Source organism: Alligator sinensis, unplaced genomic scaffold, assembly GCF_000455745.1.
Source record: "Alligator sinensis unplaced genomic scaffold, ASM45574v1 scaffold1283_1, whole genome shotgun sequence".
NCBI classification, from domain to species: domain Eukaryota; kingdom Metazoa; phylum Chordata; order Crocodylia; family Alligatoridae; genus Alligator; species Alligator sinensis.
This window is the reverse complement of record NW_005842091.1, coordinates 660,640-677,020: the sequence shown is the minus strand read 5'-3', so window position 1 is coordinate 677,020 and position 16,381 is coordinate 660,640. Positions and strand designations below refer to the sequence as shown.

General features: G+C 41.7%; 1 protein-coding gene across 6 annotated transcripts in view; it reads left to right on the top strand.

The window, feature by feature from the left end:
• LOC102368867 overlaps positions 1-15,392 on the top strand; it is a 17,773-nt gene extending 2,381 nt beyond the window's left edge. The window contains exons 2-19 of one of the 6 annotated variants that reach the window (XM_025204667.1): positions 259-352; positions 855-968; positions 1,099-1,368; positions 1,457-1,881; positions 2,117-2,242; positions 2,787-2,849; positions 4,565-4,687; positions 5,064-5,219; positions 6,361-6,414; positions 6,675-6,892; positions 7,752-7,828; positions 8,952-9,062; positions 9,888-9,974; positions 11,028-11,135; positions 11,356-11,477; positions 12,426-12,548; positions 13,511-13,553; positions 13,962-15,392. In XM_025204667.1, coding sequence (XP_025060452.1) covers positions 1,559-1,881; positions 2,117-2,242; positions 2,787-2,849; positions 4,565-4,687; positions 5,064-5,219; positions 6,361-6,414; positions 6,675-6,892; positions 7,752-7,828; positions 8,952-9,062; positions 9,888-9,974; positions 11,028-11,135; positions 11,356-11,477; positions 12,426-12,548; positions 13,511-13,553; positions 13,962-14,039 — 1,812 coding nt within the window. In that variant the 5' untranslated portion in view covers positions 259-352; positions 855-968; positions 1,099-1,368; positions 1,457-1,558 and the 3' untranslated portion in view covers positions 14,040-15,392. Of the gene's footprint in view, positions 1-258; positions 353-854; positions 969-1,098; positions 1,369-1,456; positions 1,882-2,116; positions 2,243-2,786; positions 2,850-4,564; positions 4,688-5,063; positions 5,220-6,360; positions 6,415-6,674; positions 6,893-7,751; positions 7,829-8,951; positions 9,063-9,887; positions 9,975-11,027; positions 11,136-11,355; positions 11,478-12,425; positions 12,549-12,692; positions 13,485-13,510; positions 13,554-13,961 lie in introns of those variants that run through there. The other 5 variants (XM_025204664.1, XM_025204666.1, XM_025204663.1 and 2 more) reach the window with 5 other exon arrangements.
• Positions 15,393-16,381: the final 989 nt, after the last annotated feature.

The following is a 16,381-nucleotide window of genomic DNA, read 5'->3' as shown; positions in this document are numbered from 1 at the left end:
TAGTAAATATTTCTGAGATTCCTTTGCCATTCCTCTTCAAACTGTTTCATTTAGAATTTTATATCAGAGTCCTGGTACCATGAGGCATGGATTTCAAAACTGCTACTACTGATTACTAGTTTGAAACTGAAAGGTTTAAGTCTTACTAGTATAACTTTTAGATGTCTTGTTGAGTCATCTTAACAATTGGAAGCAGAAGTAGACTGGACCAGGTATTTAGCATGGAATAATATAATGCTCTCCTTTATCAACCTACAGGCGAGCAGAGTGTGATACAAGCTCACCCCTCAAGAGAAACGCTGATATCTGCAGTCAGTGCTATTGCTACATTTGTGATAAGCTAGCTTCTGAGGTAAGGAGGGATTGGAGATTTTTTTTTTTTAGGAAACATGGGTCTGCTTTGTCAAAATTGCCTTGTGAATTGTAATAGAAACCATTTATTTGGGGCCTGCTTAAAGCAATATATGATACTGCAAACGTAATCTTATGATACTGCGAATGATTGTCTTCTGAGCATTTGTTGGCTTCATAATGCCACTATGACTCTAGAAGAAGTAATTTCAGGTCTGGGCCAAGCAGGCCAGTAACTTGCTTGACCAGCTGCTTACCTGGTGTCAGTCGGCAGAGCTTGCCGATTCAGGCAGATTGGTGGTGATCAGTGCTGTGCACTCTGGTTAGTTCTTTTCCTAGGATTAGTGTGATATTAGGGATATTCAGATATCCTACTGTTCTGCAAAGTTAAAAACAGCTAAAAACCTGGAATTCTTTGAAAATATTTCAGCTCTTTACTCTGGTATTAGGAAATCTTTTAACTTAGTGTCACAGCTCCCATTTGTCATCATTTAATTTGGCAGGTATACATTTTCCTCCAGAATCACAAAGTGCTTTATCAGATGCCAGTTAACTGAGCCTCACAACATTGCTTTGAGATAGTTACAAGTATAAAGGCTTTATCTTTCAAAGACCAGGTACATGTTCTTGTATATCAGTCCACTGTTATGTAATCGCTTGGCTGAAATGATGTCTCCAGTTGTTGGCTGACACGCCTACTTCAGCTTTTAAAATGTGTTTTGTTTTTTTTTTTACTAAATGCATCAGGAACAAGCCACTGAAAGAACCATGCACTAAAGAAGAATTGGAGATAAAATTTTCATGCTCATAGCCTGTCACACCTTGGCTATTTTCTAGTGGTTCGTCTTCTGGCTGATGTGTGTCCGAGAAGTACTACTGCATCATTTTTATGCAGAGTATTTATTAAAGAGCCTTATATTAATGCCGTCCCTGATTTGGTTATGCAGTTGGTAAAACAACTAGAATTTGCGCCAGTAGAAAGCAGTAGCTCAGTATGGAATATAGCCAGCTATACAGGTATAATGAGACTAACTTCTCTGAGTCGGGGACTGTAACTTTTGCTTTGGTTAATTAAATTAAAAATCCTCTTCCTTTCTTCCCTTAGTGTCAGAACTGGACAGCCCCTTCCTTCTGTCATTCCAATGCACACAACAAAAGCAAATTCTGGAAGGAGCAGCGTGATTTTGCCTTGGTGGGTGTTCTTGTAATGTTCAACCTGGACCTCACAGACATAGATGCAGATCTTCGACGTGGAGGTAAAGGGTGTGCTCTCAAGTTGTCCCAGAATGAGACGTCTAATGAGAAGGTCATATTTGTTTCCAAGGCAAAAAAATGTCTACAATTTTTTTTTCCTCCTTCATCTCCAGGTAGTCTGCTGATAAAATTTATTCACAAACTGTCTGCGGAATATAACAAATACCTGCTTGGTGAAAGAATGCTTTCCAATAGACACGAATGTTTCTGTTACACAAAATTGGCACCTGGGCAATGCAATATCTGCTTGCAGCGCCAGACAGAGGTCATATACAGGTAACAGTGACTACAGAGGTTGATTAATTGGCTCACGCTGTATAGTAATTCACAGGGATTTCCCTCTGTTGGTCAGATAACAATCAGAATCATGCCAACCAGTGGTGGCAGAACCAATCTGTGGGGAAACTTGCTTTTCTGCTTGCAGTCTGTTTAGTTGGCCACTTGGACCCCATCACAATCCAGTTTAAACAAACACCTAAACTATCCTCTTAAAGGCTTTTATTTCTTGTAGATATTCTGCTGTTTTCACACTGGTAATGAATTTTTTAAATGAGGCAGACCAAGAGAATCCCAAAACTGCTGCAGTCATGCTTCTGGGAGCAGCCAAAGAAATTGCACTTCATAAGGATCCTTCTCTGTAAGTATTCAGTGCGTTATGTAGCACAAAGGGGAAGAGGAGTTGAGGGGAATGCTTGAAAAATCCTTCATTTCAGTGGAAGGGAAATTTATAACAGTTACAGCACTGTTTTTCAGCTTCTGTTACTTGGAATCACTCATGGCTTTCTTCTGTGACCTTGGGCAAGTCACTTTATCTTTCCATGCCCCATGTATAGAGTGAGCTTGCTACTGCATCTCCAATTCTAGTAGGAGTTTTGTTTCGTCAATTGAGACTAAGCCCATCAAAGCAGAGATGACTGCACTATGTAGCAGTTAGCACGATGGGTTCATTTCAGCTGAGAATTTGGTTCTGCTGTGATGCAAATTATTCTGTTTCCAGAAGGTGCTCTACACAGTGCTTCTTGTTAAAGCTCTGCAAATACATCTGAAATGTGCTGTAGCTAGTTTGTTAGCTCTCATCTGTTCACAGAAATTGTTTCCATCCTTTTGTTTCTTCTCTGCTTTAGTTTTAAAACTAATACGTTTTAAAAACTGTAAGTCCTAATCTATGTGTTTTGTATCAGAAGCTGGAGAAATCTAGGTCAGAATGGATCTCTGAAGGTAGCTGTACCTTGTCTGATGGAGAGGTAAGAAAGTACAGTGTGAATTAGATGTTTTGCAGGCTGCCAAGTTCACTGTTTTACTGCTACAAAGGCTAGCTTCAGGCACTAACGGGTTTTTAAAGGCCCCGGCTGTTGTAATCTCAATTTTCTAATGTGGGATTCCATAAAAGAGAACTTCTGCCGTAGCAAAGCTAAAGTAATATTATGCGTATCCTTATTGTATTGGGGTAGCACTACGCGAGGCAGGGCCCAGTCATTGTAGGTGCTGTACAAATACAGACCGCTTCTGTCCTGAGCACCTAAAATCCAAGTGTATGAGACACCGGGTTATGGGAAAGCACAAGAATATAACGAGGTTCACTGGTCAGAACAGTAGACAGTGGTCTCAGATCACAAATGGCATCCATCATGTTATGGGATTATACATAGGATAGAGCACCATGTCAGCAGTGTTTTGGGGGGGGTTAAAAAAAAAAGCTTCTACATTTCCAGCTGGATCATTGATGGCCAACCAACATAGACTCTGTGGTCTAAAACCCTAGGGACCCGTAGCCCAGAAAGGGTGTTGGAGTCTATTTTGCTTGAGTATGTGAGGGGCCAGACTTTTAAGACAGTGTCTAGGCTCTTAACTCTGCTTGGAAATGGTGATTGTAGAAGCACATGGTATCCACATTTGACTTTAATACAGCAGCCTGGTGACCATTCGCAAGGAGGAGCTCAGTCAGGGACGTAACGTACACAATTTCCCCCGGAGCCTGGTCGACATCTAGCACACTTTTTTTCTGCTCAACTCATTTCTCATTTTAGCTCTGTGGTTCACCTTTAATACCACATCCAGCAGTAGCAAAAGGTTAATGGAATACGATGATGGGAAATGGCTTTTGGGAACACATTAAAAAAAATCCTATTCCTCTCATTATTTCCCTATTTTTAAATCAATGGCAGGTCAAACCTATATCTTTGTCATTTTAAGTGTCTACTTTTATGTTAGGGAGACCATTCCTTACAAAGATAATGCCCTATTTTTATCAACTTTGAAAGAAGAGAGGAAGGGTATATTTGCCCCAAACTTCTTTCAGCTTCCCCGGGCATTTCAATGTGGGCTCCCATTTAAGTTAGTTCTGTTGCCATCAGATGTTTTAATGACTGCAGAGACTTGCAACTCTTCAGGTGAGTGTGGATTTCTAGATCACTCTAAATCTGTTTAACAAAGCTGTTTATTGTGATGGCGTTTGAAGCTAACCTTAAAGATCCTTAAAAGGATCTTGTCAATTTTAAAATATACTTTAAATATAAACCAGAAATCTCTTACAAATTTTAAGTCCAGTGCAATTAATGTTACCATTACCATTCTGTTTGTTTTTACATTTCACTTGGCACAGACAGTAAAAACCCGGTTAGTTGTTTTCATTTACAAGCAGTTTGACTACAAAAACCTATCTGGTTTATCCTATGTTGGCATGATGATGCACTACTTGCATTTCAAATATTCTATGAAGATTTAAATTTTTTTTAAAGCACACTTTCACTGGATTTTTTTTTTAAGAGTAATATTATGCTGATTGTAAGCCTTGTATATTAGGTTTTATATATAACCATATTTTGATCAAGAAACCTTATTTGAAATTTTTTTTTTTAGATGCTACAGGGGAGGAGTTATCAAACCAACAGTGCAGCTGGCTTTAAAAACGTTGGCTTATTTCCCTCCCTTTTGAAACTAACTTTCTTCTTGAATACAGAATTACAACACGGCTGCAAAGGATGCTGGTGCTATGTGACTTCCCAAACACTTTGCATCACAAGTTCATTCATTTTTTCCAGCGTATATCACTTCCTTGTCACTGCTATACCTTCTCAAATTGGTAAGTTTTGCTTGTTAATCACTCGTTAAAGGTATTGAAGTGTAAAGGCCAGTCTTTACATGGTCTGTATATTGGAACTTGTAATCTCTTGCTATGGACGTGGGTGCTTTAATAGAGAATTCGGCTGAAAACTTGAAACCCATCCCAGCTTTGCTGTGGTGCCCTTGGTATATTCTAGTCCATCAGCCTAATTTCTGAAGGGAGTTGCTGTAACCTTTGGAAATTCTATAGCAGGTTGTTCAAATTTTTGATCTAGAGCAAACAAATGCTCGCTTCAAGTGTTTTTCCACATTAAAGATGTCCTTGCTTTCAACTGTGAACTTTTTCAAAGAGCCCTATAGTAGCCTTGGGAATAACTTCTGTCTTTAACTTCCAGCCTAAATGTTATGCCATGGGATCACGGATTATTGACCACAGTCTTAAAAGGCCAGAACATCACAGGTCAAAGAACACACAAAGGGAGGAAAGTATCTTTGTGGGAAGCATTTCCTGTTATAAGGGCTCGTGTAGAAAGATTAGAAAACCAGCAACAGTAAGTTGTTATCCAGCTGTTAAGAATTTAAGTCCTGCATTATATTGACGTTGTACAGTGCAGTGCCTTTGAAAGACTTACGGTCACCATTGTGCTACCAAAAAGGGGCAAAACGGAGATTGATCAAAAGCCCAACAGGTCAGCGGTGTTTTCTAAATGTGCTCAGCACTCCAGCACCTGTCAAAGGAGCATCTTTTTTTTATTCAGATATGGAAAAAAGCCACTGCAGAGTTTCAGTCATTCTCCCTCTACTCTGTTGTCACCCTGGCTATCGGTAGATGTGTGGTTCAAAGCAATATCCCTTGAAAGGAATGTGACTGCTTTGCTTTGCTTTGTTTATCAAGGTCTTCATAAATGAATGATCGTGGTTCTGTTCCTTTTTCTTCTTTTCTTTCTTAGCTTTTTTTTCTTTTAATGATCTTTCTGGTTTGGACCCAAGTCTGTTGAGATGCACTCTCTCATTATAGTCTGTGAGAGCAGTAGAGAACATCTGAAAATTGCTTCCTATTGTAACCCTTAGTGTCTGGCTTGAGACTTTCTTTTTTAGCTTCTCCCTTTGATTCCCCCCCCTTTGGAAGTCTGTGGAAGAAGCATAGCATAGATGATATACAAATTATCAGTGATTTGTTATAAGAGGGAGAGAGAGAGAGTGTCCCTTGTCATCTGCCACCTTCATTTTCACTTCCCAGTGGGCGGGAATAATCTTTGCAGTTGCCAAATCCTGTTGGTCCCATTTAGGTTAAACGTAAGGGAAGTTTCACATAAGGGATATTAGAAGGGATTTGTATAATTTCTAAAGCTTTCAATTTCTCCAGTATTTTCTGGTACAGAGAAAATGGAAGTTTGTAGTGTTTACCCAGATGGCGTCCCCTGAAATTTCTCTTGCCAGAGTCACAGTGATGACTTTCTGGACTTAAATGTGCAATAACTTTGTTGTGGTGAGTGCGTTTTTATTCAGGTTTATCTGTAGCTTTTGGGTTTGTCAGGACACAACATGATCGCACATTTATTCACTGCCTGCTTCCATCTTTTGTAGACAAATGTGGGAGAACTTGTTCTATCTCATTAACTGTGATTGGTATTTGAATAGTGTGTGCCAAATTGTAATGCTTCCTTTTTTTCCCCTCTTCTTCTCCCTTAGCTATAAGGAAATAGTTCGCTACCTGAAAGCTGTGAAATGCAATGACACTCAAGGGTAAATGGCTTTTTTTAGTTTTTCTTTGCCTTTAGAATAGTCCCCATGCAGGCCTTAACCCTTAATAGAATCAAACCTTGAAAAGAAATAAGACTTCAGCTTGCAAACATTTTCCAGTAGTAAAACATGATATAGTATCACTGCTAACTTTTACTTAATATTACCTGGCCAATGTAATTAGATCAGAATTTTTTTGTAACACTTTTGTGTTAATGGCAACATTTGTCCAAATCATCTTTTTGACCTTTTCTTGTTTTCAGGTTAAAAATCTACAAAGACAGAATTCCATTCTACTTGTGCAAAATGGGGGACTTTGTTGATGCTGCCCGCTCACTCTTCCTCCCCTACAGTAACCTGGCATGCTGTACAGCCTGCCGTATAACCTCTGCCCAGTTTGAAGTCTACATGAAGATGTTCAAAACAGGCAGTGTTCCTTCTGGAAATGATCTTCGTGACTCAGGGCAGTGGACTGCCATTGGCAAGTATTGTTTCTTGTTACAGTTTTTGCTTCCATCCCCGCTCGAACACAGCGGCGTGCAGACTTTACGGGAAGTCTTTAACAGACTTTCAGCCCAGCCCCACGCATCCTCTGGACTAAAGCATGGAACTTAGTATTTGCCAAGACCGTTGTCATTTAGATTCTGGACTCAAGCTGAAACTACTCTTGCCATCTGCCATGTGCTGTTTTGCATACAAAGGCTAATATGTATTGGCAATGAAGCCATTTCATCCCATTAGGAGAAAATGTAGGGTATGAAGCCCTCTTGTAAACCATAGCACAAGTGCATGCCTCAACCTGCTGACAAGTTTATCGTGACCTTGAGTGAATACCTTTGAAATGGAATTCATAGTCTCTGTTGCATTTAATCATTGGTCTTGCTTGCAAGACTACTGCAGTAATGGGTTTGGGCACATTTGGAATTGTGCAGTAGGGAACTGATCTGAGACCCCCCTGGCTTATTTTACAGAAGCCCACTTAGCAGCTATTAGCAGTATCCCCAGGAGCATGTGGGATGGTGACAGCATGTCAGTACTGTGCTTAAATATTCTGTACTCAATGAGAGGATTTGTTCTGTGTGGTCTGCTATATTATGGCTTCATCAGTTGTATCATATTTTAATTGCTTGTGAAGCTTCCTGAGGACTCTAAGGAGCATATTTCAACTGATGATGATTAGCTCCTGAATTAGGAGAACTACACTATGAAATAGCTATGGGTGCTTCTAATGTTAGCTGTGTGTAGAAAGCTTTGATGGTTAACTGAATTACTTGATTTTTAAACCAGCATTTAGTTCTGGTCATTTTTGTATCGGGTTTATATTGTTTCTTTTCTTCTAGGATCTCCTTTGAAGAACACTGTTTTAATCACAAGAGGACTCAAACTCCTTTACAGCAATACATTATTGTACAGGAATGTGAGTGTCCATTTTAATCTTATGCTTCTATAGTGAATGTCATGTTTCTGTACGCTTCCAGAACAGACCTTTAACGGCCTCTTGTTCTGACTTTGTTTCAGCTTTCCCCACAACTTCAGTGCTTTTTACATTCTTGCAAGTGTTGTGAAAATATAATTCATGCCCCACGCTTTGCAGTCATTATCTCTGTTCTGTAGTTGGGGAAACTGAGGCAATGAAGAGCAGTGATTTGCCCAAAATGCTGCCATAGTCTGTGGCAAACTTGGGAGTTCCTGGCACATCAGCCCCGCAGATCAGGCCATGGCACCATGCTGCCCCTCCGTTGATGAAGAGGGAGCTGTCACGCTATGCGAATGGTTGGCTGATTGAACTGGAACCTTGCTGGCTTAATTTTGGCAAATGTCACCTTGCGTGTTGTCTAGTTTTACACTGATTTAATTGAACCACTCTGCCCTGACCTAGACGCATGTAAATACAATTATCCTGCTTGAATGTGTGCAGCCTGCTGGGCAGATCCTCAGCTGATGCAAGGTATCAGAGCTTCACTGGTGTTGATGTCAGTGGAGCTATGATAGATTACCCCAGGAGAGGAGCTACCCCTGAACCTTCGGGAAGTACTGTGTTGAAGCGGAAACATAAGATACTGGGGGAGATATTGGCTCTTTTCCTCTGAGACAAAATGAGGATGGTGCTTTCACCAGTCTGAGAGGAGGAATGATGATTAGCCCCATGTGCATTGACTGTGACAATGAAAGTTATGCATTGGGCATGGCATTTATTGGAAATATTAGTGTTGTAGCTTCCCTTACAATCCTCCTCTAATGGGCAGTCCAGATGTTACCATTTTGTCATCAGTACTTTGGGATCCCACAAGAAAAGGTACACATCGGTATGCCTCATTTACTCACCTTTTGTAGTAGGCAGTACAAAAGAGGGTAGCCTTTTTGCAGATTTATATGGTGCATTGCCTGTCAAGGGGACTTTTTATCATAAGTATTATGCTTCGTGTTATGTTAGGTATGTTTATTTGTGATGACATTTACCTTGCTCTGTCCAATTGGACCAAAAACTGTTTTGAAGAACTTTGTGCTTTTTGCTAAGTGGAAGCCTTGCTGTATTTCAGCCAAAATGCTGGAGCACCTTCATCATGGTTCTGGGTAGCGGCACTACACTGGAGAAGAGTGGACATTTAATTCCTCTCTCGCTGAAAGAGCCACCACTTGACTTTCAAGAGGTAACTGGAAGAGCATTCTGAGATGCAGAAACTGATGCCCTGCTTTTGAGTATCACATTTTTTCAACTCGGGAATCAACTTGTGTTGGAATATGAGCTCACTTTATAATACACCCTTAAATAATGTCATTGCGTGTGTCAGGTTAACATTTTTAGGGGCAAGGTCTTAACATCATCCTATGAAATTGGCAGCAGCTTTTTCACTGCTTTTGGATGAAGTGCGGGCACAGATGGCAGTTAAAATGTGGATAATTGAAAACTGTTAGTGAATCTCCTGTGGCCTAGAGTAAGTTTAGTGGTTGTAGGCTGCCACGAGACTTGTTTCTTTTGGCCCTGAGATGCAGGAGCTCATTTGACTATCTGATAATTATATAGAGGTGCTAAATGTCAGGATGAGCAAATTAACTGTTCTCACAGCTGAACGCTTGAGACCTGATTCCAGATCTGTTAAGTTTGAGAAATTACAAAATAAATAGAGGAGGGATTTGGTTTCCTCTATTAAGGAGGTGCTCTGTGCTGGCCTTGAAGAGCTACTATTTGGGCAGTTGTGTATCTCCAGTGAAAATGTCTACTAAGCACAGCAAGCCTAAATTGCTTTAAAATACATCTAGGGAGACTGCTGAACAGAATCTGTCACATAATTCAATGAGTGCCATAGACCTACAGCATTTCTAGGGTTATACTTTGGACAGTCCACACTTCATGTGTCGAAGTGGCACCAAGGACACTAAAACACCACATGTCAAAGAGTTGTCTTGGACAGTATTAGATACTTGTCTATCTGGGCCCTCTCTTGCTCCATCTGACTCACTGTTTCCTTTTGCAGAAGGTGGTCTCTGTGTGTTATGGCCTTCTGAATGAGCTGAAGACCAAAGTCAATGTTTCTCTGCCGTGTAATTTTTTCTCTAATTCTGTAAGTATGTTTGGGATAATGAGGGGGGCGGGGACTGACTCTTGGACTCTAAATTGCACTGTAGGACATCAAAATGATTTTTGTCTTATTGAAATGCTTTTACAGAGAAGCTGGAAACGTATTAGAAAATGGCATAAATTTAGCGATTAGAGAAGCAGGGACTGGGATTCAAAACTCCTCTATTCTTGTCCACTGGCCATGACCCTGGCTGCATCTTAATGTCTCGCTGCCCAGAATTACCCTTGTATGAAATAGAGGCTGAACAGACAACCATTTCCATAGGCAAATTAATTGACCAGGCAGGTAAATGTGTCTGGAGCCAAAATAGTGACCGTTTAGTTATGCTGATGTTTGCCTCCACAGAAGCAAGCACATGTTTCCAGTGAACATCCCCTATAGATATAAAACATCTGGGATTTCTCTAGATTTGAAATATGAATTCAAGCACTGTGGGATACCTTTCAGATAGTAATTTGAGGTTAAGTATTCACATCTGTGCAAGTGAGATTCTCTCTTCAGGGGGCAGAGACTTGTACGCAGTGCTGTGTTAGTTGCAACTGACTCGAGTGAAAGTTATTCACCTGTAATTAGGATGTGTTCAGTTTTCTAAAGAGGCCAATTAATGGTGCTCCTTGTATTTCTTCTGAGGAAATCATGTTTAACTTACTTTCTAATTATGTAACTTCATGAGCCAGGATTATTTTTGGCCTACGTAAGGCGAATTCTATTTCACGGTGAGAATGCAAGACTCTATGAAGCATTTGGAGTGCTTCGGCTGAAAGATGCCACACGCTTGCAGCATTTGCTCTGTTCCCCTTCCTGCACGTGATGTCCATCACTAAATTCTTCTGTTCTTACGATACTTGTAACCAGCTGTTCCTGCAGTTGGCCAGTTGCGGAGCTCTGAAATTCACTGTGCAAGGCACTCCCAGGTCAGAGTGACCACAGTTAGCACCTGATTTAAGTAGATGTAGCTAAGGACATATCAGGTATAAAGCCGGGGAGAAATTTTCTCTCAATGTTTCAACTTCTGTTTTTTATTTGTGCCCTCAGTTCTGCCTTGAGGCTGGTCTGATTCTCTTGGTGCAAGCAGTGAAGCAGATGATTCTGAGTGACCTTCCGTACTTGAATTCCATTCTAGAAATAATACTAGCATTCGGGGTAAGTCCAAGACATTTGGAGTTTCATTCTAATTGATTAGCGCAAATTACGCTTAAAGTCACTTAGCAGCATGTCAAGCTTCATGATCACACATTTTTTTTTTTGTCTGCTGTCTTTAGTTAAACTTCATGAATGATTTCCTCTCTGATCGTGCTAGTGAAATGAGGTGCTGCATAATGCAGAATTACATCACTTGCCTGCATTTCTCTTGCCTTCCTAGAATAACTTCTGGGCACTGAGGCTATTATTAGACGGTTTCTCCTATGAAGAATCCATTCTCCATGGCACTGTCAATCTGTTTGTCAGAGATCTGAATTGTAGGAAAGACACAATACTGACATTGTAAGTAAGCATTTTGTTCCTGAGGCCCTGCTGCTTTATTATGAAAATACTTAAAGGCCAGAGCTGTGGGATTTCTCTCTCTCAGCAAAGGTCTAACTAGTAATTGTCTACATTAAATTGCTCTTATAATTAATCCACTAATTGTCAGCAAGGCCTGGCTACTTTATTCATAAAACTGGTCTGAATGGATTATCATTTAAGATACTTAACATCTGTGTGAGACAAAAGTTTTACTTCCTAGGTTGCTGGTTTAAATTAGTCTTCTAAACAGTTGTACCTTTATGACCTCTGTGTAGCTTCCTTGCCTGAACTGATGAGACAGAGCCATGTACCCTTGTTTCCCATGTGGCACTTGTGCAATGAGTTCAGAGTCCCTTAATATACTCTAACAGGTGTTTAGAGCACACACCCTTTTACACATGTGCATACACGTGGAGTATCTGCGTGCTCCCACCTGAAGTGAACAAGTGATGTCTGAGATGACTATGTCCGATGTACAGATTTTGAACGGTTTTATTTGTTTTTTATGTCTTTTGATCTTACTCAGAGTTTACTATAGAAATTGGTATCCCTCTTTAAGAAGTAATCATTTTGGATCCCATCTTGGGCAGTGTCTAGGTGATAGTGGTGACCTATAAAACATCTGAAAGTAGTTTTTGATGATTAGAAGCTCTTCTGGGCCTTGTGTCAGCCAGCAGGTTACAAAAAATGCAGATAGGAGGAGTAGTTCAGGGTGCAAATATATATTCTGGGGGGTCCTTGCCTTGGGTATACCAAGGGTTGGAAGTTTCAGGTGGATCTGCAGTTGGTCTGTGTTTAGGGTGAGATGTTTCTGATTCAAGACTGGGTGAGGTACAAGACAATTGCCTCTGAGCCAGTTGCACATGTCCCTCCTTAGAGCTTGGTAACGTGTTGTCACCTACTTCTTGGTTCTCTTATACTGAACAGGGGGCAAACCGTTGGTCCTCAATATGTGGGTGCTTTGCTCTGTGAATTTCTGACTTGCACCAACGTGAAGATGCAATCCATTGGTGTCTTCATTATCCAGATTATAACAGAGAAATTACATATGTAAGTATGAATATTCATAGTCTATTATTAAGCTATTTTAAGGATTATAACAGTGCTGATTGCACAAAATAGCTGATGCTTCTGCTGTGATTGATGAAGTCTTTAGTTATGGGTTCCCAGTTTGTTTTATCCTTGCTGTTATAGGCAGTGATGAGACGATGCGTTTAGAGTACTACAGTTTGGTTGTATGCTGACTTTAATGTTTCCTTGACAAACTGTATTCTCTAATGGGACCCACTGATGCTTTCCCTTCCCCTTGCTCTCTCTTACAAGCAGAACTTGTAGTTTGTCTTTGCAAACATGACTAATAACCAGGGTAAGTCGCCTGTTTTCTTGTTTACCTTGAGAAAACAAATGGGTTTTCCTTCCCAAAGGAAAAGTGCATTTTCTAGTACTGGAAATCACAGATTGGTTTTAAATCAATAAACTCAACTTTAATAGTAAAAGCATTACTGCATTCCTAAGATTTAAGACTGCATAAACATCTGGTTGTGAAATACCACGTCTGTGCATCAAAAATATGTATGTATTATTGAATGAAAAAAATTGAAACCTGTCCCTAAATAGTAGGGATGAACAGAAACGGTAGTGTGGGGGTTAACGCAGCCATTGCTCAAGCCTTCTACCCCTCCGGCTATCAACATGCATCCGTAATGGGTCTTCACAGAATCATAGAAAATTCGGGTTAGAAGGGACCTTAGGAGGTCAACCCCTTCCTCCAAGCAGGACCAACCCCAACTAGATCATATCCTGAATTACAGCAGCAGGCCCTGCCTCCATATTCCCCTCTCAGGGCCCTGCAGACTAGATGATGCAGCTCCATGAGCCAGATGTTTGGTACCCCTGAGTTAAAGGGTTTGGAAATGCCAATTTGCAGGCAAATTTTAATTATCAAGCGGCTGAAATAAGAGGAAAAGCTTTCCATATCTCGGAAGTGGACTGAGACCTAGATCTCTTTTCAGGTGTCCATGGGCGAAGCAGCTTTTCAACGTCTTTGTAAATAAAGTAAGTAGCTTTGTATGTCAGGGGGCAGGCTCTAGTATTGTTGATCAGGCCTTTACATTTGTCCTCAGGTTTTTTTTATTCCTTGCCTGGAAATAGGAGAAATAAAATGGTTGATTTTAATATTTTAGTTGAAGCTAGCAAGGCTGTGATGGCACCTCCACAAAGGTGTGAGGATGAAGAGGGCACACAGAGTATCTAGTCAAGCAGCTCAATAGTCACTGGGCTAGGGGAGGGCAGGTCTTTTGGGAGGGACTGGTTAACTGTGTTATCTCCTCATGGGAGGTGGCTTTAACAAGTGAGGACCCTCCATAGCAAGTTGAGAAGTGAGGCCGTCTTTTGTGGGGAGGGGACGGGCAATAAATTGATTTGAGGTCCTTGATGAAACCTTCTAAACTGTTCTCTATACAGGGACTGAGGACTTTGCCTCTCGGCCCACCAGTTGACGGTGAAGTTGCCAAGTTCATGGCCGTTTTGGAAAGCCTGTAATATATTTCCTAAGGAAAAGCAAACAGCTTCTACTTCGAGGTGCAAAGGCATTTGTCGACTTGTCTCAAAGCACCTCCGGCGGCGCACACCCGCCAGGTTCAGTGGAGTTCTGCTTGCATGCCTCTTCCCCCTCCTCGGTAAAAATGATCGGCTTTAACGGCTGTCTTGCGAACAGATTCTGAAAGGACCGATCCAGGTCTAGAGCCTGGGCATCAAACGGAAGAGATCCTTCAGCAAATCTCACGTAACAATCCCCGGTCTTCCAGACACAGGAATTAGCAGTTCTTTTCAGTTTGCTTTTTATTTTCTTGCGGTTGAGGTATACCCGCTTTAACAGGAGTTGAATATCTTGGGGTAGAAAGAGTGACAAATGTATCCTCCCTTATGAAGTGGAATGTGTGCGCTGATATTTGAATGTCAAATCAGCAGTTCAGTACTTGCCGAGAAAGCAAAAGGTTCTTGGATAAGGGAAACAGCAGACTGATGGACGTCTGACAATACACAGCGGTGGTAGTAATGTATGGAACTCCTCTTGTATATAGCGTTGAACTGTGACAGTGAACCACTTTTAGCTTTGTATCGTCACCCTCCACTTTCCAAGATTTGTTCAAACAATCAGACAAATTTATTGTACTTTGAAGCAGTAAATAGTTGACAAGGAGAGAATTATTTTTCAGATTTTCCAGACTCTGGACTTCATTTTCATCTTTTACAACTGGGTTGCAGTTGACAGCTGTTAACCTGGTACTACTCCCTCTCTGGGTGACTTGCGCTGCTGTCATAATTTTCATTTGAACAGTTGATTTCTGAACTATACTAACAGAAAGGTGACTAAGGACTAAAGAGCAATCTAGCTACACTCACCTTTCAGCGTTGGATGTGGAGGGGGAAGAATTTTAATGTTGTGTGTTGTACTTTGCACATTTTAGGCTTGCAATGATTCTTATCTCAAGTTCAGCTAAATTATTCTTTACAAAAATGTCTTTGTTTTGTATTAAAAATGTGAATGCACACCTGCCAACTTTTTATAAGTGCTAAAACAACTCTTGTGGCATCCTTCTCTGCTGCTCATCTCTTTAAATAAAAGGAGTTGCTTATGGAGCATCCCACTGTAAGGTCACGTAGAAGAAAGAAGAGAGAGGTCACTGGAGATCCCTTCTCTCAAACGTGCTTGAATCCTGATGTTCTTTTTGCTCCGCTATTCCAGGCCTTCTGCTTTTGAGCAGAGATGGCCTCTTGGCATCTCATTCAATCTTGCAAGACATGTACCATAGCACCACAAGCCTCACCTTAGTCCTGTTGCCAGAGAAGGCCATCCTAACATCTTTCCAAGAAACGAAAACACCCCGCACTCATCCGAAGACATTTGCTGGGAGGAGCAGACAGCCAGGTCTGACCGCTCACGTAGGTTCCTGGCTGTATTACAGGACCTTCGCCTTATCAAGGAGGTGCACAGCCCCACTAGGGATAACGCCTTGCTGGACCTGGTCCTGGCCACGGGGGATGACTTGGTGAGGGGACTGCAGGTCCTTGACCAGCTGGGCAATAGCGATCATCGCCTGCTCGAATTCACTATTCACCTTACAGCAAGACTAAAGCCCTTGACTTCAGAAGGGCCAACTTCAATGAGCTTCGAAGATTAGTGGGGGAGGCACCGAGGGCCCAGAAGGTAGAGAAGATGGGATCCCACGAGGGATGGTCGTATCTTAAGGGGGGCGATCCTCCAGGCCCAAAGGGTAACAGTCCCTGAGAGAAGCAAGGCGGGTAAGAGTGCTCAGAAACCCCCTTGGCTCAGCAAGGGCATTCAGCAATCCCTGAGGACCAAAAGGCGTGCAACCAGTGAAAGGGAGGAGCTGTCACCAAGGAGGAGTACTCCTCCTCGGCCCGGGAGTGTAGGAGGGCTATTAGGAAGGCCGAGGCAGAGATGGAGCTCAGGCAAGCGTCCAGGATTAAGGACAACAAAAAGTCCTTTTTCAAGTACATTGGGAGCAAGAAGAGGGCACCAGGCAATGTAGGGCCCCTGCAAAACAAGACCTTGTGGCTATGCCAGATGAGAGCCTATATTTTTAACAGTTTCTTTGCCTCTGTTTTCTTGAACAGGGACCGGGACATCCCTCCTACCAGAGGTAGGGACAGTCTCGGGGATAGCTCTGTCAGGCCTTCAGTCAGCGCAGAGGTAGTTAGGGATCTTCTGGAAGGGCTGGACATATTTAAATCTGCAGGTCCAGATGCCCTCCACCCAAGGGCGTTGAGGGAGCTGGCAGGGGTCATTGCGGAGCCCTTGGCCTGGCTGTATGAGCGTTCGTGGTCATCTGGCCAGGTGCCGGGGGATTGGAAACTGG